General features: G+C 46.1%; 2 protein-coding genes across 2 annotated transcripts in view; both read left to right on the top strand.

Annotated features, from left to right (window-relative positions):
• The window catches only part of kcnq3 (potassium voltage-gated channel, KQT-like subfamily, member 3), a 30,955-nt gene extending 25,187 nt beyond the window's left edge, over positions 1–5,768 (top strand). The window contains exons 11-16 of the mRNA XM_078099970.1: positions 1,417–1,616; positions 1,710–1,815; positions 2,779–2,910; positions 2,987–3,082; positions 3,227–3,314; positions 3,678–5,768. Of these exons, the coding sequence (XP_077956096.1) occupies positions 1,417–1,616; positions 1,710–1,815; positions 2,779–2,910; positions 2,987–3,082; positions 3,227–3,314; positions 3,678–4,325 (1,270 nt within the window). The 3' untranslated portion in view covers positions 4,326–5,768. The remainder of the gene's footprint in view (positions 1–1,416; positions 1,617–1,709; positions 1,816–2,778; positions 2,911–2,986; positions 3,083–3,226; positions 3,315–3,677) is intronic.
• A 4,682-nt stretch (positions 5,769–10,450) lies between these two features.
• On the top strand, positions 10,451–22,567 carry hhla1 (HHLA1 neighbor of OC90). The gene is made up of 14 exons (XM_078099969.1): positions 10,451–10,773; positions 11,019–11,075; positions 11,322–11,402; positions 11,750–11,833; positions 12,707–12,793; positions 12,873–12,956; positions 13,082–13,138; positions 13,416–13,496; positions 15,205–15,237; positions 15,335–15,415; positions 15,772–18,672; positions 21,675–21,828; positions 22,048–22,127; positions 22,315–22,567. Exons 1-14 carry the CDS (start codon positions 10,572–10,574, stop codon positions 22,356–22,358), a joined length of 4,026 nt encoding a protein of 1,341 aa, XP_077956095.1. The 5' UTR covers positions 10,451–10,571; the 3' UTR covers positions 22,359–22,567.
• The last annotated feature ends 1,076 nt before the right edge of the window (positions 22,568–23,643 follow it).

The raw sequence follows: 23,643 nt of genomic DNA, 5'->3' as shown, positions 1-23,643 counted from the left end.
TGCTGTCGCTATTCTGCCCCGAGGCCACAAAGAGGCTCATATTGTGTGTCTGCTGTGGGAGCAAAGTCGCTGAGAACGCTCCACGTTTCAGAGGCCCCGTTCAGGCTGCTGTCGTCTCCGGTTACCCCGCCTCTCGGCCTCCTCCAAGGCACACAGGAGTCTTATTTTACCCCGGGAGCTCTTGTCTTTGTGCTGCCAAATATTGTCAGCTATTGGACGGACCAGGAGACCAGGTTCTCCTGCCAGGAGAACAGCATTGTTACGTCGAGGCAGCAGAGCGTCACGACTTCGCCTCTTCTGAGAGGAAAGTGAGATTCAAGAAGATCCTTGAGAAGACACACAAAAAAGACACAAAACCCGGTGAAAACCTTCAGGTCCAAGCGGCTTATTTTGTTAAATTAAGCTCGGAACACTTTTTATAAAACGGGTTGGTTAAGCCATGTTTGCAAGAGTATGAGTTGAATTGATGGAAAGAACCCTGAGGGTTCCAGATTAAACCCATGGCGTACTTTTAAAGGTGGGTGGATTCCGCCCTTGGGTGGAATTGAAAATAGTGTGGGTAGAACCCACTGGCTGGTTTCTTATTAGCACGCCAATAACAGGCTGTAGAACTTCTCATGGGGCGTTCTCAGTGGAACTTTTCACAGATATCACACACTGAAAGGGTTCCAGGTGGAACCTTTACGTGAATGTTCTAGCGGGAACGATAAAGTGTTTCGGCCGAAGGACTATATGAGTAGAATCGGTAGAATCTGTGTTATTTGTGGATGTTTTGACCTGAAGCTTTGACACGTGTCCCATCATCTCAAGGGTCTTTGGCTGTGACATCCTTACAGATGTACAGTAGTTGCAGCTGAAGGATTCTTCTTATATCGCCAAAAATGGGTGGGGACAATCTGTAAAGATGCTTTGAAGTCTGAACTTTGTTTTGGAACTATTGTCTATATATCACAATATATATATCACTATAATCACAATCTAAATTAAGTCGAAAATACCAACTTCCCCCAAAGTTGAGGTACATTAAAAGGTGTGATTATTACAACGTGTCACTGAGATGGGAGCTGAAGTCCTTCAAACTGTTGGCTTGTAGGAATATGGGAGACATTTCAGTCTTTAGACCTTCTTCAGATATAATTCGCACATGTACAGACTGTAAAGCCCACTAAGGCAAATTTGTAATTTGCGATTTTGGGCTATACAAAATATAATGAATTAAATTCATTCTCAAGAAGACGTTAAAAGAAGTGACTTAACAGTTGGGGCCATAACAAGTTGATCAGTTTTGTGTTAAGAGATGAGTTAAGAACTGTGTCACATTACTGTGTTCAGTCTTGCTTTATGGTGTAGTACTGTACATCATGACCACCTCATACTCCATCAGCATCTCTTTCCCATTTTTTGTCTCATGTTTAGCCAAAAACTGAGTTTACTTGAGCGCGTTCGCCTCCCCAATGCACGGCCATCGATTGGGACGGGCAAGAGGCTCACGGGTCACACCGACTCCATCGAGGAAAGCCCCTCCAAGGAGCCCAAACCGGCCGGCTTCAGTAACCGGGAACGCTTCCGCACCGCCTTCCGCATGAAGGCCTACACGCTCCGCCAGAGCTCTGAAGGTATTCCAATAAAGTCCTACTGACGTCGCTGAGTTTATTAGATTTAGGTGAAAGTCGTCACTTTCCATGAACTTTGTGGTTTTTCTCTGTCAGATGGCGGAGCCCTGGCAGAACCAGCCTTAGAGGAGCGGGGCTTCCCCCCGGACATCCTCATGGAGGAGATGATCCCCACGTTGAAACTGGTCATCAGGGCGGTCAGGTCAGGAGCTTTACATGTGCATTTCATGATGGCGTGTCCACAAGCCGAGTCCCACAAAAACAGCATTAAGCTGCTTTTTCTCTCCTTGAAGTCAAGTAAATGTAATCGGTCCGTGTATGAACAGGTTTATTTTTCTTACTGTATTATTGTAGAAGTGTACTCAGCAATGTGTCGGTACACCACAAGCAGAGGACAACGTGCCAATACAAAAAAGACTGTTGGTCAAAGAGCCTGGACGTTGCAGGAGGACACCAGCGAGTGTGCCGGTGAAGCTATAGGCCTCGCCGTTGACACAATGCAGGCATTCAATCTCGTGTGAGGGCCTGTGAGATGAGTGATTAACGCTGTGAAAGTGCTGCTTCCCTCCACACCATTATTTTGGGGTCTGAATGGGTCTGAAAGGGATGCTCGGGCCTGCCGGGGTTTCAGTTTCAGGACTCAAGACTTTCTGCCAAACCGCGAAGCCCCCGCAGCCGCCGTCTCTGGAAAGAGTGGTGTTCAAGTCGGCTCGAAGTGGGAGTTCTGTGTGACAAAAGAGGGCGCTCAGGGGGCGGCGGGGTGGGCTCAACGACGTGGTTTCATCCAATATACATTCCACAAGCACTGTGTACCTGGCCTTTGATCCCAGGTCCAAGTACGTGTGTCTTACTTCCATTTATGGAATCACTGGTTCTCTAGTTGTTGTGTGTTCATGTTTCCCCTTTTCCTCGTCATTAAAAGTGTTTTAACTCAAGACCTGAACCCGGTATTCAGTTCTTTCATGGACAAGAACCATTGGAGTTGGTTGGGTCCCTGATTCTAATACCTCTCAGAACTTCTCAGAAGTTCTCTGGGTACTGGAGGGATTATTTAACTCAACTCATGGCCTGGTGACACCAGGCCAGCTTTGTTTGAACGTATATTATTGCATAAAGAGCGCTTTGTAAGCTTGATAAAAAAAAGGATTTTGTCTTTGTCTTGAAGGATCATGCAATTCCTCTTGAATAAGAAGCGGTTTAAGGAAACCTTGAGGCCTTACGATGTGAAGGACGTGATCGAGCAGTACTCTGCCGGACACCTGGACATGCTCTGTAGAATTAAATACCTCCAGACAAGGTCAGCAGCAACCCGCAGATGTTTGAGTGAAGCAGATGTACCTTCCTCCATCTCATCCTGTTTCTCTTCCTTTAAGGATTGACATGATTCTCGCCCCTGGACCCCTCCTCACCCCCAAACAAAAGAAAACCCCCAAAGCGCCCTTTAACTACCCGGCCAATCAGTCGCCCAGGTACAGTCACTCCAGTATTATTAGACAACACAATGTTGAGGGAATATGCTTTCATGTCGTACACTTTGTGGAGTTCCAACAGGGACTAGTCGTCCTCTTGATCTCACACGTCTGTTCAGTCTACTCAGTGTCCCTGTGTTCCAGGCACGAGTCCTACCTGGCCAAAGCCACCTCCATTCCAGATGTGGAAGACCTGAGCATGATGGGGAGATTTGTCCGAGTGGAGCGACAGGTGAGGAGAAGAAACCCCCGAGACGCCTTGTGAGATAAATACCAAGGCTTCCAACACTGTGGTATTTTCCTTGTTAGGAATATCAGCTTGAGTGCAAATCTTTAAAGGTTTGAATCCTGAAGTAAAATTCATCAGCTAAAGACATCGTAGGTCGTAGAGCTCATCACAATATCAGTAACAACCGGTGATTTGTGAAGAACTTTCAACTAATTGCAAAGTTGACAATGCTGAATGATGAATAAAATCCAGCCATGACTCATCATTTCTGTGTTGGACTACGTGACGGGCCGGAGTTCCTTTATAGCAACATGTGCAGTGGAGAACCAAAGCTGTCCGTCATCTGGGGTTGTGACTCTGTCTCAGGTGGAGGACATGGAGAAGAAGTTGGACTTCCTGGTGGACATGCACATCCAGCACAGCGAGCACCTGCAGGTGGACTCTGCCGGCGCCGCCCACATGACCCTGGAGGCCTGCAACCCGACGGGGGCCGGTGAGATCCGACGGGTTTTCTTCAACTACGCCGAGTCGTTCCCGCACTTGTCGTACCAGATGCCCGTCGGCAAGATGAGCGGAGGGAGTGGCGGCGGGGGCCATCAACCCCCGCCGCCACTCCTCCACCAGCGCCGCCCTCCGGCTGCCGTGCCCACCTACGCCGAGCGCCCCACCGTGTTGCCCATCAGCTCCCTGCAGGACTTGTCAGCGGGGCCGGGCAGGACCACAGGGGCGCGGGGGGGCGACTCGCCGCTCTCGATGCTGTCGGTGAACCACGAGGAGCTGGAGCGCTCGCTGAGCGGGTTCAGCATCTCGGGGGAGCGGGATGAGGTGGGGGACTTGTCCACGGCGGGCGGGGGGGCATCGGGAGACGCCAGCTGGACGAGACCCAGACCGAGCTACCTGGCGGAGGGGGAGACGGACACAGACACAGACCCCTTCACGCCCAGCGGGGGGGCGCTGCCTCTCTCTTCCACGGGGGAGGGGTTTGGGGACGCCGTGTGGAACACGCCGCCCTGAGAGGGGGGGGGGGTGCGCGCGACCGCACCAAAATCTGAGTTAAGACCTTGAATCCAACCCATGCCTCTAAACCCAAATCAGCTTGGGTCGGAGCCACACCTCTGGACCGAACCAACGCTGGAGGGGGCTGTGGGAGAGGGTGGGGGGGGTCGAACCCGCCTTGATGCTGCGAGGTCGTCGACCTTCTCAGGCCGATCTCCCCAACCGACCACACAGAGAGCCATGGCATCAGACTGCCCAGAAAAATGACACGAACAGACAGTTTGTAAAGTAAAACTGTACAGCGCTCTCTTCTCCGAGATTTAGCTCGAATAAGAACATTAATATACATTCTATATCCACCCAAAAGCTTTATCGCTCAAAGCCAACCGCACTGCATGTGACGCATGCCATGTTTAGACGTTCAGATATCAGGAACCGGAGAAAGCGATCGAATGGACACGTATACCTGCTATGCCATTTTGTAACACTTATTTTTTATATGAATACATGTTCATGGTTTCTTGCACGGTTTGCATGACGATGCAGCATTCTGGGGGTGTGAACCAAAAGTCTCCTGTGTGTTTGACGAGTGTGTGAATGTGAGTGAGAGAGAGAGAGAGACTCGGGCATGAAGGACGAGTTTCACCGCTGTTTGTGCTGTAAAACCCGACCGAGGATCTCGACTGTCCACAATCTCTTTGCTCGCACACCGCTGCGCTCGTGAGTTGTATCTCAACACTTTATGCAGACAACTCTACAGCTAAAAAAGAAAGAATTCAACACACTAAATCGCTGCTGCTTTTGCACATGAATTCAGGAACATAACCCTGTAGTTTAAACACATTTTTTCTGCAAAGAAACAATAACTTTAGTATTGTAATCATGTACAGTAAGTCTTATAGCTATGGATGCTTTCTTACAATAAATCCTGCACCGAGCCGTTTATATCGATTTGTCTCTTTGGTTACGGTTATTAACGGAGGACGTCTAGATTCCTCGTGTTGAATCCTCAATTCTGCCAACACACAAATTCTGACCAGCGTTCTGGATTCAGTTGTGAACGGCTGAAGCGGTGAAGAGGTTTCGGACTTTGAGACTCAGTCTGCAGCAACAAAGAGCTTCACAGGAGAACCGCAGTAATACTTTAGATACCGAATGTAATACCTGTCTACGGCATGTCAAAGCACCTTCGGGGGGGGGGGGGGGGGGCTTCCCCGCCGGGCTTCCTCTGCAAGTTCAGCCGCTTCGTTAGTTTGGTTAAAGCCAAAAACAAAAATAACTTTTCCATTTTAGGCCAAATCAACAATCCAAACAGAGGGAGTCAAAGGTCAAACTGTGAATTCTTTTAATTACTTACAAAATGATTTTATTTCTCCGTGCTTGTATTCATCTTTTAAGTATAATGAACTGGAATATTAATCTGAAAGTGCAAAATAAAGACTCCACCGTTTCTTCTACTAAGATAAACTATTATTTTATTGACTTTTTGGGGGTTAAATTCACACATGTATGCTTTTTTGTGCAAAAATAACTTTCTGGTCAAAGAAAATTACTCAACAATACCAAACCGTCTAAAGCGTTTCTGTATCTGTTGACTTTAAATGACATCAATACCTTTAAACTTTAACACAGTGCCTTTACCAAAGTGCCCACGTTAACATCTACGTGTAAATCTGACAAGACAAGAACAATTCACCCAAATTTACCAAACATCCAGTATTGTTAAATGTTCCTTTCAGCCACGTCGGCCTTTATTTTATTGAATCGTGAACAGACCATTTAAAGACCCTTAATAACCCTTTAAGCAAGTATTCTAAAACTTTTAAAAAAAGTATATTTGCCCACAAATAGGATAAAAAAGAAGCTCAGAAATGGGCCAAGTGGACAAATGTGGTTAATGATCAATTAAATGCTGCGACTTGTGTGCGTTTTCCTTGTTAAAGATGGCTCCTACAACAAAAGATAATCCAGAAATATAAATGTAATTCTTGACTTCATGTGAAGTTTCCAGATGTGGAAAACTCCACCCGCCCGGCGCTCCGAGTCGGTTAAAACAAGCACCGCCCCGTTGCTCCGGCGCTCACACTGAAGCCCGGTGTGGAAGCTGTGGGAAGTGAAGCTGATCCAAACTCTTCTGTTTATCTCGTTGTCTCAGAGTCCATAATGTTCTGCTGCTGAAGCCCGTTCAGATAAAAACAACGACCCTAAACATGCTGTTGTGTTGCGATGCGGAACACAAATTGTCGTATGGACACACACACCATGAAGATGTCTCCCTACGTTCCTTGTGCTCCTCTGCTCCTTCACCCTGGTGTTGCTCTATGCTCTTTGGTAGCTTCTTGATGCTCGATGTTTCTCTTCTCCTTTTCCTTCCTCCATTCACTGAACCACGTGACGTCTGGCTTCCTTCTGTCACTTCAAATTGTCTTCCAAAACTCGAGAACGAGACATTATGACAAGAAAACCAACCCAAATATTTAGCAGATTACAATGTATTTCTTATATTCTCAATGAATTGGTAGAAAAGCAACAGCACAATGAGGTGTTTTATGTCCTAAAATGATTTTTCTCGCGTCAAAACAACCTCAAGTGGAGTAAAATCCATTATTTACTTTTAAATACCAAACTTAATTGATTCGACAAGAATCTTATTTTGACTTTTTGTCTCTTTTTGCAGCGTGCACAAACCACTGAACTGCTAGCATTACTTTTTATAGTGTAAATGCTTCCATTTCATTTGTTGTTCTTTAAATAACTTTTTGTGTGTTACGATCAAAGATGCTCGACATCACACTGAATTGTTTTCAGATTTTATATCTTCCTCCAAATTACAACCTGAAACTTCTTAAATACTGTTGAAGACGACCGTCCGACCTCGAAGGAGTTTTGTTTTTACATTTAAATCAGGTGTATTTCTGAGCTCCGCTTCCAGTAAGTGACGACAACTTGGAAGAATTCTCAGAGGAAAGTCTGGGTGGAAGGTGTGTACTTCACAGGTGTGTACTTCACAGGTGTGTAGTTCACAGGTGTGTACTTCCATGCGTGTACTTCCATGCGTGTAGGTGTACGTACACTTCCAGAGGAGAGGAGCATGTGGTCGTCCGTGTGGTCGAGGGGGTGATTGTCGTCATGGTGACCGCGTACCGATCACTGAGCTCCACACAACCCGCCGTTTTCAAGATGTCTTAATTGCTGCGAATGATTTGTGCCTTTTTACAGTTTTCAATGTTTTTGTATCGCTAGTCGGGCTTTTCTCTTTCCGGCTGTCAGAGCTGCTCGTGGTTTCCGTGGCGACGGCTTCACGCACACGGTAACCGACGTGGTTACAGACGGACAAACCGCCGAGAGCTTTGGACGAATGGCGGAGGAGGTTTGCTGTGTTTGGGGGAGCTGGGCTAGCTGCTTCCCTTAGCTCCCAGTCTCAATGCTAAGCTAGGCTAAACGCGGCCTTCAGCCGTCTCTGTTCAGTTAGCTTTCTCCCAGAGAGGTTGGCTGAGATCCACAGGGGATCATTTATCTGGAGGTGGTCGTCCTGGTGTAGGAACCAGTGTAGGTTCCCTCTGCCGGCCACCAGGGGGCGACTCCTCTCTTTGTATAGAGGTCTATGGGAAGGAGACTCTGTGAATCTCTGTCTTCAGTCTTTGTTGAGAAGAACAGCGTGTTCCTCAGGTCGGCACATAAAATACGATAAATACAGCAGCTCTTCTGTTCAGATTTAAACAAACTACTTCTGGATTAATCTCAAGTCATCACGTGCACAGTGGTGTGTTGAGTCCGTGCACGATCCGTTTCTCCTTCTTCCATTATCCAACGTTTCAGTCCAAATTCTTAATAATGTTGTGAAAATAAGTAATTTTCATAATTTTCCATTGGATCGACCTGTAAAATAGAAATATAGACGTGACACCGGTCCAGTGGGTCAACTTGATGAATTCATGCTGGGAGGCCGTTCATCATCCATCATGTGTCCCTCACAAGTTGTGTTGTGTTTTCTTCGGTGGACAATGAAGTGGTGGAGAGCCACTTGAAAAAAGTGCCAAAAGCTTAAACATGTTTAACATGTTTAGCATTTAGCATGTTTAACATGTTTAGCCAGACGATTCTATCCTCGATATTAAGATATTAAACATGAACCTGCACCACATCGACACAAAGCTTCTGTCACTTTGTCTCAGAGACCATCGCCTTGGAGACGTGAAGGAAAAAGGAGAACAGAAGCATGTTGAAGATCATCAGCTGCTCTTTAAATAAAAATGTCTCTCCATCGCTTCGTGTTGATTGACAGCAGCTTTTTGTGTGTTCTTAGGTTTCATTTAAACAAACTTAAACTAGTGGCCTTCAGAGCTCTGCTTTATTTTCTCATTCTAGTTGGAAGAAAAAAATGACTCACCATTTCTTATCTGTACTCGACCACTTTGAATATTTGACTTTATGATATAATATGCAAATGTATTCATACATGATTTTTTTAATTTGTTGTCTTTTCAATCGCACCAGTTATTAATAAAGTATTCAATTGAAATTGTGTGACTGTGAAGTGTTTGACTCCTCATATGCGCACAAGGACTTTTACACCACAAAACTACCTTAAAATTATTGTACAAGTAGACCCATGGAGACGTGACGGCTGCAGCCCCAGAAGATCGGAGCAGCTGATTGGACAACAGCTGTAGGGACCCCCCAGCAGGTTGGAGTGGCAGGTTCAGAGACCTTCAGAGACCTTCAGACACCTTCAGGTCCACATGAACCCTCCGGCAGCTGGAGGGGACAGCAGGTGGACTGTGAGCGTGAGGTAACCAGAGAGGCTCATTCCCACATGTTCATGCTGCTGTGAGAGCAGGAAAGGTGACTTGATCACCGTTTGATGGACAGGTGGAGTCAGGGAGGTACAAGCAGAACGTCTGCGTGAAGAAGTGGATCCTCTTGTGAGAAGTCGGCTGTGGTGTTTCTTGCAGTGCAGCTGGTCAGGGATCAGTGCCTGCAGCCAGACACCTTGTTTTTCTGGGGGGGGGTTTACACAGAGCTGCTCAGTGAGCTGCCAACATGCTGCCAACCCCTGGTGTCCCGGGAGGCAGGGGGGAGGGGGGGGGGGGGGTAATCCCATCGTGTATAGGTGTGTGGGAGCTCCGTGCTGCACAGTCTGCAGGAGGCTCCGAGCAGCTGGTGAGTCGTCTGATTTCTTTCATGAGGTCACAGCGTTAATGATTATATGATAATATGATTATATGATTATATGATAATATGATTATACGATTATATGATAATATGATTATATGATTATATGATAATATGATAATATTATTATCTGATTATATGATTATATGATAATATGATAATATGATTATATGATTATATGATAATATGATTATATGATTATATGATTATATGATAATATGATTATATGATAATATGATTATATGATTATACGATTATATGATAATATGATTATATGATAATATGATAATATTATTATCTGATTATCTGATTATATGATAATATGATAATATGATTATATGATAATATGATTATATGATAATATGATTATATAATTATATGATTATATGATTATATGATAATATGATAATATTATTATCTGATTATATGATTATATGATAATATTATTATATGATTATATGATTATATGATAATATGATTATATGATAATATGATAATATGATTATATGATTATATGATAATAAGATAATATGATTATATGATAATATAATATATATTCTGGAAGGTCTCATAGTCTGATTCTCTCTCTACACTTTACTTCTTCACTTAGTCATTTGTAGCATTAATAATAAACATCTCGGCATGTTGATCTATTCAACAAGATGTAAATTGTTTTGCACTTTTCTTTAAATGTTGACAATATGGTGCAGATCATAAACAACAGCACACGGAAATATCAGGAAATAATTTAAGGGGACAACCAAACATTTTCATGCATGTCATTTTTAGATTTTGTTCTATTTTTAAGTGTAAATAAAACCTTTATTGTTGATTTCTTCTAATACAGTCAATAAGTTCAGTTGAACTAAAGTTAGTTAATCACTTTTGAACTAAATGACTTTTGTCTCCCTGGGGGGGTCGAGGTGTTTGATCCTCCGGATTAAGGAATAATAAACGTGTTGTTATCAGTAGCTTCACCTCGGCCTCCAGGGAGCCGCCGTCCACTGGTTCCACTGGTTCCACTGGCGAGCAGTGAACGCCCATGACGTCATCGTGACGTCATCGCGGAGAGTCAGGACGGAAGAGGAAATGTCCTTCACGGCTGCGGGCCTTTCTCTCCTGAGGCGCGGGGCCGAGCGGGCGGGGGGCCCGATGGCGGCCCGCGGGTCCTTCAGGCTCCGGCGGCTCCTCGCCTCCGTCATGGCGGATTCCCAGAGAGCAGCGCGGCGGCCTCGCCTGCGTCCCGCCCTCGCCGTGTGCACGGCGGCGCTGCTGGTCCTCTTCAGCCAAGGTGGGTCACCTCAATAATAATCACAATCCGGTGCTGCTTCGTCCAACACGTGGTTGGAGACTCTCCACCTTCTGGAACTCGTCATTTGAGTGTAATTAAAAACTAAATGATAATGTCGCTCCGATTAGGTTTTAACTGAATTATTTAATATAATTCATCCACATTTTGTTTGATGCCACTTTTCACACAATGTAACAAAATTCACCGTTAGTGAAGAATGTTTCATTTCTTGGTTTGATTCTCAGCGCTGAGAGACGGACGGCGAGACGTGAGACACAGAAGAGACGTCCTGGACTCCACAGGTCTTCCTCATGTCTTCATCATCATCATACAAGTTGTAATTTATGTGAATTGATTAGAACAGGTTTCATAACAGCGAAGATGAATGGATGACATCACTGGTGAAGCTACGTTAGTAACTTTCACCCCGAGGACTCAATCCTCTCAGGACACAAATGGACACATTCTGCTGATGCGGCTAATTCCATAATGGAGATTAGAACCAGAATAAGCTGCCATTGACTTTACCGTCTGCTTTTATTTCCCAGAAGTCCCAGCGGAGCACTTGGACCCGGCTGCCATCGACCTCACCCCCCTGGTCAATACTTTAGTGAACGCGAGCCAGTCGGGTACGTCGCCGTGACATCGTTCCTGCGCGCATCGAAGGGCCAGTTGACTCAGAACCCTTTATGTGTGAAGGTGGAGGTGATGCAACACGGTCTTTATCTTCTGCTGGTCTAGAGAAGACGGCTCACCACAGTTTCCTTTCAGGGAATGTTGATCACTTTTGTAATAAACGTGAATGTGTATTTACGTCACAAGCACACGTTGAAACGCTCTCATCATTCCTCTAAATACTCTCATCAGCATATCGCTCACTCAGCGCGTCGCCTCACTCCAGCGAGGATCAATGTGACTCTATTAGAGGTCCAGAAGCACGGTGAGGTCACGTCGTTGTCTCTGCTCGGTCCTCCAGGCTCCCGGCAGCTCTTCTCCCTCCTCAGCGTGACGTCCTACAGCTCTCTGGCTCTGCATAAGCTCACCCTGCTGCTCTACAACAGTAAGTACGCACAACCCTCTACACCAGGGGTCCTCAACGCTCTTCAGGCCAAGGACCCCCAAACCGATGGCGAGATGGAGCGGGGACTATTCTACGGAGTTTGGTCCTCCATCTTTTATCTTTGAGATCTTCGCTCTTTAGACGTGAGCATGAATGGATCTGATTGGCTGTGATGTCGTATCAGCGTGATGAGTGAACCGGTGTCCAGCTTGAGAGCTGCTGAGGGACCGAAGACAACGTCTCCTCCATCAATTTATCCGTTTCTACAACATGTTGGATTCATGTGTATTTAAAGACAATAAATACAATTCTGATTCTGAAGACATTTCAATTTGTGGAAAAACAATTGGTTGGAAAAAAAAAACATATAGTCTAATCAAACAAACATTTTGCGACCCCCCCTGCAGAACCTTTGCAGACCCCCTGTTGAAGACCTCTGTGTGTAATACTCTTTGTGCACAATACTCTCTATAATACTGTGTATACACAATACTCTAAAGGCCTGCAGTCAGCAGCGCCACCCGGTGGGCTGGAGGTGTCGCTGCCTGCAGTGAGCTGTGTTAAGTTATTGAAATAATATCTGATGCTCAATACGGCTTCTGATCCGTTGACGAGGTCTGAGACATGATGAGCTGTGCAGTGTTGGTTAAAAGTTTCAAAAATAAATGTGTAATGTGCAGCCTGAGCCCTGAATGTGGGTCTTCCTCTTTATGTCTGTATGTCCCCGAATTAAAAACAGTAATAATCCTTTTACTTAACTTGACCATAGAGACTGTAAAGGCTGCTTGAAGGTCTTTTTCTGCCTCCAATCCGGCTAAATGTTCCCAGCAGGTCAGAGAGCAGAGATGGAATCATCTCTGAACCTTTTTACAGTATCAAGCATCAGAAGCCTGGAGAGCAACAACAAGTTCAGGAGAAGGTTCTGCTACTGTGTCACCAACGAGACCAACGACCTCACAGGTGAGCTCATCTCTGGGTGTCATGTGACTTTACGCAGTTCAGTATGTCAGTGACCCTCCCCCCCCCGCCCCCCCCGCAGACTTCACGGCCATCCTGCTGGACGTGATGGGAAACTCTACCAGTTACCTTCAAGAGCTCTTTAAATCCGCCTCCATATTATCAGGTGGGTGTGAGGTCAGAACTCCAAAGCATGTGTCTCCTATATATATATATATATACAGTATGTATAGTGTATATTTATGTGTATATCTATACAGAGTCTATGTGTTTTGTGCTTGTGTGTCTCAGTAAGCCAGAGGAACCATTCAGACTGTATCTACATCTGTGTGATGGCAGGTAAGACGGGTGAGTAGATCTCTGCAGGGTCCAGGTCAGGGTCTAGGTCAGGGTCCAGGTCAGGGTCCAGGTCAGGGTCCAGGTCAGGGTCCAGGTCAGTGTCGACATCTGCATGATTGAAATCAAACCCGGCACATTGAAACTATTTTTAAACTATTTTTAACTGCAGTCACACAAAGCATTAAAGAAAGCGACCGGATGGAAGGACAGGAATCTTTAAACGCGTAAATAGTGTATGTGTGTCTGTGTGTGTGTGTGAGTGTGTGTCTGTGTGTGTGTCCTGCAGGCAGACAGGAGCCCCGTCTGTGGGAGGAGGGCTCCATCACGCCGCTTTTCAACCAGACCATCGTGGAAGGACCCCACAGAGGTTTCCCTTTAGCCCATCTCTCTCTCTGGTGTCATGGTCTCTGAGAACCATCTGGTGTCATGGTCTCAAGAAGACTACGTGGTGTCATGGTCTCTGAGGACCATCTGGTGTCGTGGTCTCTGACGACTACCTGGTCTCGTGGTCTCTGAGAACCATCTGGTGTCATGGTCTCAAGAAGACTACGTGGTGTCATGGTCTCTGAGAACCATCTGGTGTCATGGTCTCAAGAAGACTACGTGGTGTCATGGTCTCTGAGGACCATCTGGTGTCATGGTCTCAAGAAGACTACGTGGTGTCATGGTCTCTGAGGACTACCTGGTCTCGTGGTCTCTGAGGACCATCTGGTGTCATGGTCTCAAGAAGACTACGTGGTGTCATGGTCTCTGAGGACCATCTGGTGTCATGGTCTCAAGAAGACTACGTGGTGTCATGGTCTCTGAGGACAACCTGGTCTCGTGGTCTCTGAGGACCATCTGGTGTCATGGTCTCAAGAAGACTACGTGGTGTCATGGTCTCTGAGGACCATCTGGTGTCATGGTCTCAAGAAGATTACGTGGTGTCATGGTCTCTGAGGACTACCTGGTTTTGTGGTCTCTGAGTACCATCTGGTGTCATGGTCTCAAGAAGACTACGTGGTGTCATTGTCTCTGAGAACTACCTGGTCTCGTGGTCTCTGAGAACCATCTGGTGTCATGGTCTCAAGAAGACTACGTGGTGTCATGGTCTCTGAGGACCATCTGGTGTCATGGTCTCAAGAAGACTACGTGGTGTCATGGTCTCTGAGGACTACCTGGTCTCGTGGTCTCTGAGAACCATCTGGTGTCATGGTCTCAAGAAGACTACGTGGTGTCATGGTCTCTGAGGACCATCTGGTGTCATGATCTCAAGAAGACTACGTGGTGTCATGGTCTCTGAGGACCATCTGGTGTCATGGTTTCAAGAAGACTACGTGGTGTCATGGTCTCTGAGGACTACCTGGTCTCGTGGCCTCTGAGGACCACCTGGTGTCATGGTCTCAAGAAGACTACGTGGTGTCATGGTCTCTGAGGACTACGTGGTGTCATGTTCTCTGAGGACCACCTGGTGGCAGTGTTGGCTCGGTGTAGAAGCTGAGCCAACAACACTCCAAATACTCAAGAAAAATTAATATCACAGAATAAAATAATATTTAGTTATAAAAATGTTGTTTAATCATATTTTATCTTATAACAATATAGAATGTATGATATTCATCCTCATTTATACATGAATACATTCATTAATGATTGGCAGTTCAGTTTAATATTATCAGCTTATTAAAAACAGCTTTCCTGCAGCTCGTGATGCTCGTGTGACTTGTTTAGTGTTTCATTATTTAAAATGGCTGCAGATGTTTTCTATCAACATTCACGGATGACTCACACATTAAGTCACGCCTCATTTTTCTTTTTGTCTTTATTGGTTTATTTGTTGTGGACGGTGGATATAAATAAAACATAATAAATGAGTAGGAGTTCAGACAGATCCCTCTAACACGAATATGAGATTAAAGTTCTCCATCATTTATGATTTCGGAGCGTCGCGCACTATTCGCCACTGAGGCTTATGAAAAACAACATGGGGGACGATGATGATGACTAGAGACGTGATGATGCTGCATTGAGCACGAGGAGTAACACCTTCCACAGGTTCCTCTTCTGCTCCCCAACCTTTCTTCTCTCCTCTCCAGTAGGCAACGTGTCCTCCTTCAGGCTCCCCGTCAGTGAGTAGAAAAAAGAAGAAAAGGCCTCTGTTGACCTTCAGGACGCTTGGAGAGCCTCTCACATCTTCTCACATCTTCTCATCTATTTGTAACCCAGGATGGATCGAGCTGCCTTCCAATGGGACACAAACATCTCCATCTGGGATGAGCTCCAGCCGAGTCCACTCCACCGCACACGGTGGGTCTGTGGGGGGGTCGGCTTCTGAGGGGTCTCCTCTTATGGAAGCTGTGAACAGGAATGAGCTTCTGCTTCTTCCTGCTATTGAATGTTGCACCTTTGTGTGTTTCTGTTAGCAGTTATTAGCAAGGTCTCAGAGTTCACATAATCTGAAGCTCCACTGTAGGTCTGACAGGGTTCTTGAAATGCAAATGTTATTTAAGCAAAAAATAAAAAAATATACTGCTGCTTGTGAAAGATCATGTAAGTTGTAGAACTAGAATCAGTAATAGTGCAACATAGAAGCATCATCACGATGTCTCGTGTTGTTCTTTTTTCTTTCTGACTTCCTCTTCGCCTCCTTTGTGCTTCGTCAGTTTCACCAGCTGCTCCGTCAGAGAAAAAGAAGACCAGCGACCAACAGCCAGCGACCTTCACGCTTCACGGTCAAACCAGGGCGGAGACACCACAGAGAGGTCCAGGAGGAGGGGCCATCTCACAGCCAATCACAGCAGCCCCACCCACCTCCACACTGAGGGTCACTACTGCCTCTGGAGCAGCAGCTCCAACCCTGGGTGGGTTCACATCAACCACAATAAAAGCTCCATCAACCATAACAGGAGCTCCATCAATGACTGTAGAACCTCCATCAACCACATCTACAAAAGTAACCTCAGAAAACGCTTCATCAATACGAGTTCTACCCATCATACTGCGAGCCCTATCAACCACAAACGGAGCTCCGTCTACAACAGTACCTGCTCTCTCTACCACAGACGTAGCTTCACCAGCTCCACCAACCATAGAGAGAGCTCCATCTACCACAGTACCAGCTCCACCAACCATAGAGAGAGCTCCATCTACCACAGTACCAGCTCCACCAACCATAGACGGATCTCCATCTACCACAGTACCAGCTCCACCAACCATAGAGAGAGCTCCATCTACCACAGTACCAGCTCCATCAACCATAGAGAGAGCTCCATCTACCACAGTACCAGTTTCACCAACCATAGACGGAGCTCCATCTACCACAGTACCAGCTCCACCAACCATAGACGGAGCTCCATCTACCACAGTACCAGCTCCACCAACCATAGACGGAGCTCCATCTACCACAGTACCAGCTCCATCAACCATAGAGAGAGCTCCATCTGCCACAATACCAGTTTCACCAACCATAGACGGAGCTCCATCTGCCACAGTACCAGTTTCACCAACCATAGACGGAGCTCCATCTACCACAGTACCAGCTCCACCAACCATAGACGGATCTCCATCTACCACAGTACCAGCTCCACCAACCATAGAGAGAGCTCCATCTACCACAGTACCAGCTCCACCAACCATAGACGGATCTCCATCTACCACAGTACCAGCTCCACCAACCATAGAGAGAGCTCCATCTACCACAGTACCACCTCCATCAACCATAGAGAGAGCTCCATCTACCACAGTACCAGCTCCATCAACCATAGAGAGAGCTCCATCTGCCACAATACCAGTTTCACCAACCATAGACGGAGCTCCATCTACCACAGTACCAGTTTCACCAACCATAGACGGAGCTCCATCTACCACAGTACCAGCTCCACCAACCATAGACGGATCTCCATCTACCACAGTACCAGCTCCACCAACCATAGAGAGAGCTCCATCTACCACAGTACCACCTCCATCAACCATAGAGAGAGCTCCATCTACCACAGTACCAGCTCCACCAACCATAGACGGATCTCCATCTACCACAGTACCACCTCCATCAACCATAGAGAGAGCTCCATCTACCACAGTATCAGTTTCACCAACCATGGACGGAGCTCCATCTACCACAGTACTAGCTCCACCAACCATAGAGAGAGCTCCATCTACCACAGTACTAGCTCCACCAACCATAGAGAGAGCTCCATCTACCACAGTACTAGCTCCACCAACCATAGACAAAGCTCCATCTACCACAATACCAGCTCCATCAACCATAGATGGAGCTCCATCTACCACAGTACCAGCTCCATTAACCATAGAGAAAGCTCCATCTACCACAGTACCAGCTCCACCAACCATAGATGGAGCTCCATCTACCACAGTACCAGCTCCACCAACTATAGACAAAGCTCCATCTACCACAGGACCAGCTCCATCAACCATAGAGAGAGCTCCATCTACCACAGTATCAGTTTCACCAACCATGGACGGAGCTCCATCTACCACAGTACTAGCTCCACCAACCATAGAGAGAGCTCCATCTACCACAGTACTAGCTCCACCAACCATAGAGAGAGCTCCATCTACCACAGTACTAGCTCCACCAACCATAGACAAAGCTCCATCTACCACAATACCAGCTCCATCAACCATAGATGGAGCTCCATCTACCACAGTACCAGCTCCATTAACCATAGAGAAAGCTCCATCTACCACAATACCAGCTCCACCAACCATAGATGGAGCTCCATCTACCACAGTACCAGCTCCACCAACTATAGACAAAGCTCCATCTACCACAGGACCAGCTCCATCAACCATAGAGAGAGCTCCATCTACCACAATACCAGCTCTATCAACCATAGCTGGAGCTCCATCTACCACAGTACCAGCTCCACCAACCATAGACAAAGCTCCATCTACCACAGTAGAAGCTCCATCTACCACAGTACCAGCTCCATCAACCATAGAGAGAGCTCCATCTACCACAGTACCGGCTCCACCAACCATAGACAAAGCTCCATCTACCACAATACCAGCTCCATCAACCATAGATGGAGCTCTATCTACCACAGTACCAGCTCCACCAACCATAGACAAAGCTCCATCTACCACAGTACCAGCTCCATCAGCCATAGAGAGAGCTCCATCTACCACAGTACCAGCTCCACCAACCATAGACAAAGCTCCATCTACAACAGTAGAAGCTCCATCTACCACAGTACCAGCTCCATCAACCATAGAGAGAGCTCCATCTACCACAGTACCAGCTCCATCAACCATAGACAAAGCTCCATCTACCACAGTAGAAGCTCCATCTACCACAATACCAGCTCCATCAACCATAGATGGAGCTCCATCTATTACAAGCACAACCCAACTGGCCACAGCTTCAACCGAACCCACATCGTTGTTACCAGTTTTTAATCTGACCCGGTTAATCACATCTACACACCAGCCAAGTACAACCACCCAGAGATCCTCAGCAGACCCTACGGTGGACCGAAAGACTAAAGGAGCTCCAAACTGGATAACTACAACAGCCAGCAAGTCTGTGGAAAAACAAAAACCAGGTAAATACACAATAGTTGATGAAATGCCCAATCTGTACGTTGGTGTTGCATATGAAGGTCAACTGGAAGTATGTGAAGCATCTCATTTGTTAATTCTCAATCAGAAGAGGGACCTTGACAGTATAGTTTAGAGACTATTACACAACCAAGCCCAAGCTAAAAGAAAGGGAGGAACGTCCATCTGCTACTTCAGCACCACGGACAGCGCCCTGGATTCATGGGTGCACGGCACAGCTTCTGACACGTCCGTGGATACAAACCAGATGAAGGATGGATGAGTCACACACACCCGACTAACACGTTCAATAGTCAACCCTCGATGGGGAAGTTACTCTTAGCTGGTGGTGCCGATGCTGATGTTCCTCTTTAGGAGTCTTTATGCATCAGGTGTACGTGTTTGTATGAACGCCAGCAGACATTAGCTTCGTATTAAATGAATTATTTCATTTGTGAAATCTTTAAACCAACAAATAACACATTTTCCTTCTGATAATTTGCTATCAGTAAGTCTCTAATCAGACAATGCAGATACTCAATAGAAGACGTGCTGCACGCTGTAATTATATCAAATAAAAGTGAAAGCTCAAAGCGGACCGTGACCCAAATGACAATTTCTGTCATTATTGACGATTGACGATTGACTGTAAGAATACAAATCCCAATAGTCCTAAAGGACCTTGAAGGGATGAAGAGAGGCCATTTGAAAGATGTGAAGTGCAGGTGGACATTTTTCCCATAGATAACATCTGGAGGGGTTTTTGGGGGGAAAAGCAGCTTTAATCACATCAAATGCAATAACTGTCACTCCTGGAGTCATTGACGGATATTCAATTCCTGTGTGTGCGCGCGTGTGTGAGTGTGTGTGTGTGTGTGTGTGTGTGCGTGTGTGTGTCTGTGCGTTTGACAGAGCATGGGAAGGAGAGAGGGAGCCGTACAGGAGGCTAAGATAGTCGCTATGGTAACGCAGACCCCCCCCTTTGTGTGAAAGCTTTGATGGTTTTAAGCTGCGAATGTCTGGCGTCTCTTCTCTGTTGGCGGGAAAAGAAATCAGATGATTCTGAAGCAGGAATCACTGATGCTTTTTAAAAGGAGACTATTGAGTAGATCTCACAAAAAGAGAATTCACAAAAAGATCAATTCTCATAAAAGTGAACGTAACAAAGCTCTTGCGTCATTGTCATTGTTTGCTGCTGTCATCATTTGCATGTAACAAACATTAATCAGTAGAAACTGAAGAACACTGTTTAACATTCCCATCCAACCACTAGGGGGCAGTAAGGTCTCACTGCAGTAACCCCCCCCCCCAAACCCCCACTTCTGCCTAGCAACAGACGGAAGGCCGCCGTTTGTCACCAAGGAATTAGTGTGCAGTAAAAATGATCGTCTGTGGCGACACACACACATGCACACAAACACACTCACACATGCACACAAACACACTCACACACTCACACACTCACACACATGCACACAAACACAGTCACACACCATGCACACACACTCACACACATGCACACAAACACAGTCACACACACAAACACACTCACACATGCACACAAACACACTCACACATGCACACAAACACACTCACTCACACACAAACACACTCACGCACAAACACACTCACGCACACTCAGACATGCACACAAACACACTCACACACATGCATACAAACACACTCAGACATGCACACAAACACACACACACATGCAAACAAACACACTCACACACATACACACGCACACAAACACACACACACGCAAACAAACACACTCACACATGCACACAAACACACTCACACACATGCACACAAACACACTCAGACATTACATTACATTACATTACATTACATGTCATTTAGCAGACGCTTTTATCCAAAGCGACTTACATTACACTTTAAACCCATGGCTTTTCACATTTATGCCTGGGGAGCAATTAGGGGTTTGGTGTCTTGCTCAGGGACACTTCGGCATGGAACATGGGGCAGCTTGTAATCGAACCACCAACCTTGTGCTTCCCAGCACACCCCCTCTAACCCCTGCGCCACGACGACCCCACGACATGCACACAAACACACTCACACACATGCACACAAACACACACACATGCACACGAACACACACACATGCACGCAGACACACACGTGTTGTGTGCGTGAAGAGTGGATCAGGCTGCAGGAGTGGCTTTAAAGCACCGGCCAATAGCATTTGAGTTAAATCCTCCCACGTGATAACAATCGACCAATCCGGTCTTTGCATTCCAGGCAGGACGATGTCGTCTCAATACTGCGGACAGACGTGAGAGGTAGCGGCAAATTACAAATAACAAGGCGGTAGGAAGAAAGGAGAGATGGTCACATTTGAGAAAAAGACGATAAGGAGACGGAGAGAAACATGAGGAACAAATGGCGCTCTGCAAAAAGAGACGCGGACAGCGAAAGTAGAGCATCCAATCCTCAATACTTCCCACTGCAGCACCAAACCAGCGTCTCATGAGCTCAGAACGCGAGGAGGAGAACCTGATGCATTCAGACCAGGTTTAACCGCAGACCTTCATAAAGGCCTTTATATGTATATATATATATATATATATATATATATATATATATATATATATATATATATATATATATATATATATATATGTTCTATTAAAAACGGTTCAAGTGTTAAAATGTGTTTAGATTCATTATTCATAATTTGCTGAGACTGTCGAGAAAAGGGGAAATTCAAGCTGTTATTTTAATCACTTTATTTGAACATGAAGACATTTTCACTTTATTTTTGTAATGCAACCTTTATTTAGTTAATTAATATTTGCAGTCACACATATATGTTGAGTTCTTTGTTACGTGACAGTAAATATTGTCAAAGAGTTTTGTTAGTCGTGAATTGATTAATTGCAAACGTTGATACATCTCCTGATCCCCTCCAGAGGTTCTGTGATGAAGTTCTTGGTTTTGGTGAAGCAGCATTAATGACTCTGGCTCTGTCTGTTGAGAGGTTGTCCATGGAGGAGGCCCGAGCTGACCGACGCCTCCACCTCCTCCACCTCCACAGTCGGCGCTCACAAGCTGCAGCCCTGCGTCCTGGAGCTCTGCAAGTTTTTCTCTCAGTGCCTCTGCAGACCCTCGGGCCACAGGACGCCCATCAAAAGGTGTCTGCTGTGATGGAGGAAAGAATCCATGTTAATCAATTAAGTCCCATTGCAGACATCATATGTACACTCAAAATAACATTAAATTCAATTAAAACGATGTTTTTTAAAACTATCCCCAAATAATCTTCATCTCTTCGAGAGAAAGACTGCAGTGTTTTCCTGGTGCTGATCTTGTGATGTTCTGCGGGTGAGCTAACAGATCTTCTCATCCATCAGATACTGTGAGGACCACCTGTGGTACGAGAAGCACACGCTGGAGGTGTGTCGGCGCGTCCGCAGAGTCTCCTTCTCCAGAAGTAAATCTGCTGTTGGTCAAGTGGTCCTGGTTAGCTGCTCGTAGATGCTGCAGGTGTTAGTAGAAAGGTGGACGGCGTGTTTGTGATCTTTGGGGCTTGCAGGTCTTCTGGGTTTTGAGGTGACCTTCGACCCCCTGAGATGACCTCATTTACCTGCTGGTGACCCTCCTCTCCTCCTCCTCCTCAGATCTGAAGCAGAGATGCCTGACGAAGATGTGCGGCAAACTGTGACGAGGGAGAAACAAGGAGCTCTTCACCTCCACAGGAAGTGGACCTTCTGCAACATGTGGAGGACGTGTGCGAACACACCTGGTGTCTAAATGTGCACGGTTTCAGCGCGGGAGTTGTATAATCTGAGCAGTGATGTGATGTTAGTTTTTAGGGCCGAAGAGGACCAGATGTTCCACTGAGACTTAAATAAATATGATTATTATATTAAATATTCATATCAAATGTAAGAAACTTCTCAAATCAACAGAAGGTTTTGTTCTTTGGAAAAGAGTCTGGAATTAAAAGAGAAAAGTTCCTTTCAGTTTAATAAAAGTTGGGTTAATTTTCCCAGCTGCCCCGGCTCCGTGTCTCTTGTGCTGGTTTATATACCTCCCCCCCCTCCACCCCCCCACTTGTAAATACATCACACACAGCATGAAGAAGAAGACCACCACTAGACAACACGTTTCCCCGTACCTTGTAGCTGTGGAGCGTTCTTTAAAGGCTTCATGTGCTTCTAGTCTGAAGCCTCCAACCCGGTGGCGCCCGCGGGGTCCAATCCCCGTCACCGTGCCCTTGGGCCGCACACATGACATCTAAATGGCGGCTGATTAATAATTAACACATATCATGGACGTCTATGGGAGCAGAGGAGTCGCCCCCTGCTGGTCACCACAGAGAAGTAGAGTCATTTGCTCATAGACGTCTATGGGAGCAGAGGAGTCGCCCCCTGCTGGTCACTACAGAGAAGTAGAGTCATTTCCTCATAGACGTCTATGGGAGCAGAGGAGTCGCCCCCTGCTGGTCACTACAGAGAAGTAGAGTCATTTCCTCATAGACGTCTATGGGAGCAGAGGAGTCGCCCCCTGCTGGTCACTACAGAGAAGTAGAGTCATTTCCTCATAGACGTCTATGGGAGCAGAGGAGTCGCCCCCTGCTGGTCACTACAGAGAAGTAGAGTCATTTCCTCATAGACGTCTATGGGAGCAGAGGAGTCGCCCCCTGCTGGTCACTACAGAGAAGTAGAGTCATTTCCTCATAGACGTCTATGGGAGCAGAGGAGTCGCCCCCTGCTGGTCACTACAGAGAATGCAGCTTTAACACAAAGTTAAAAGCAACCCAGACCGAAATCCCTCAGCCAGGCTCACTTCTAGTAAACGCTGTAGAGAACTAGCGAGCTAGCTAACCAGCCAGCTACATGCTACATTGCAGAAGCTACATATATAAATGAAGGAAAAGTGAAAAGAGTTCAGCACAGAACTGTCCTCTGAATTAACTGATTCATTGAGTGATAAATGATTTAAAG

Source organism: Gasterosteus aculeatus, chromosome 3, assembly GCF_964276395.1.
Source record: "Gasterosteus aculeatus chromosome 3, fGasAcu3.hap1.1, whole genome shotgun sequence".
NCBI lineage: Eukaryota > Metazoa > Chordata > Actinopteri > Perciformes > Gasterosteidae > Gasterosteus > Gasterosteus aculeatus.
This window is presented reverse-complemented; position numbering and strand designations above follow the sequence as displayed.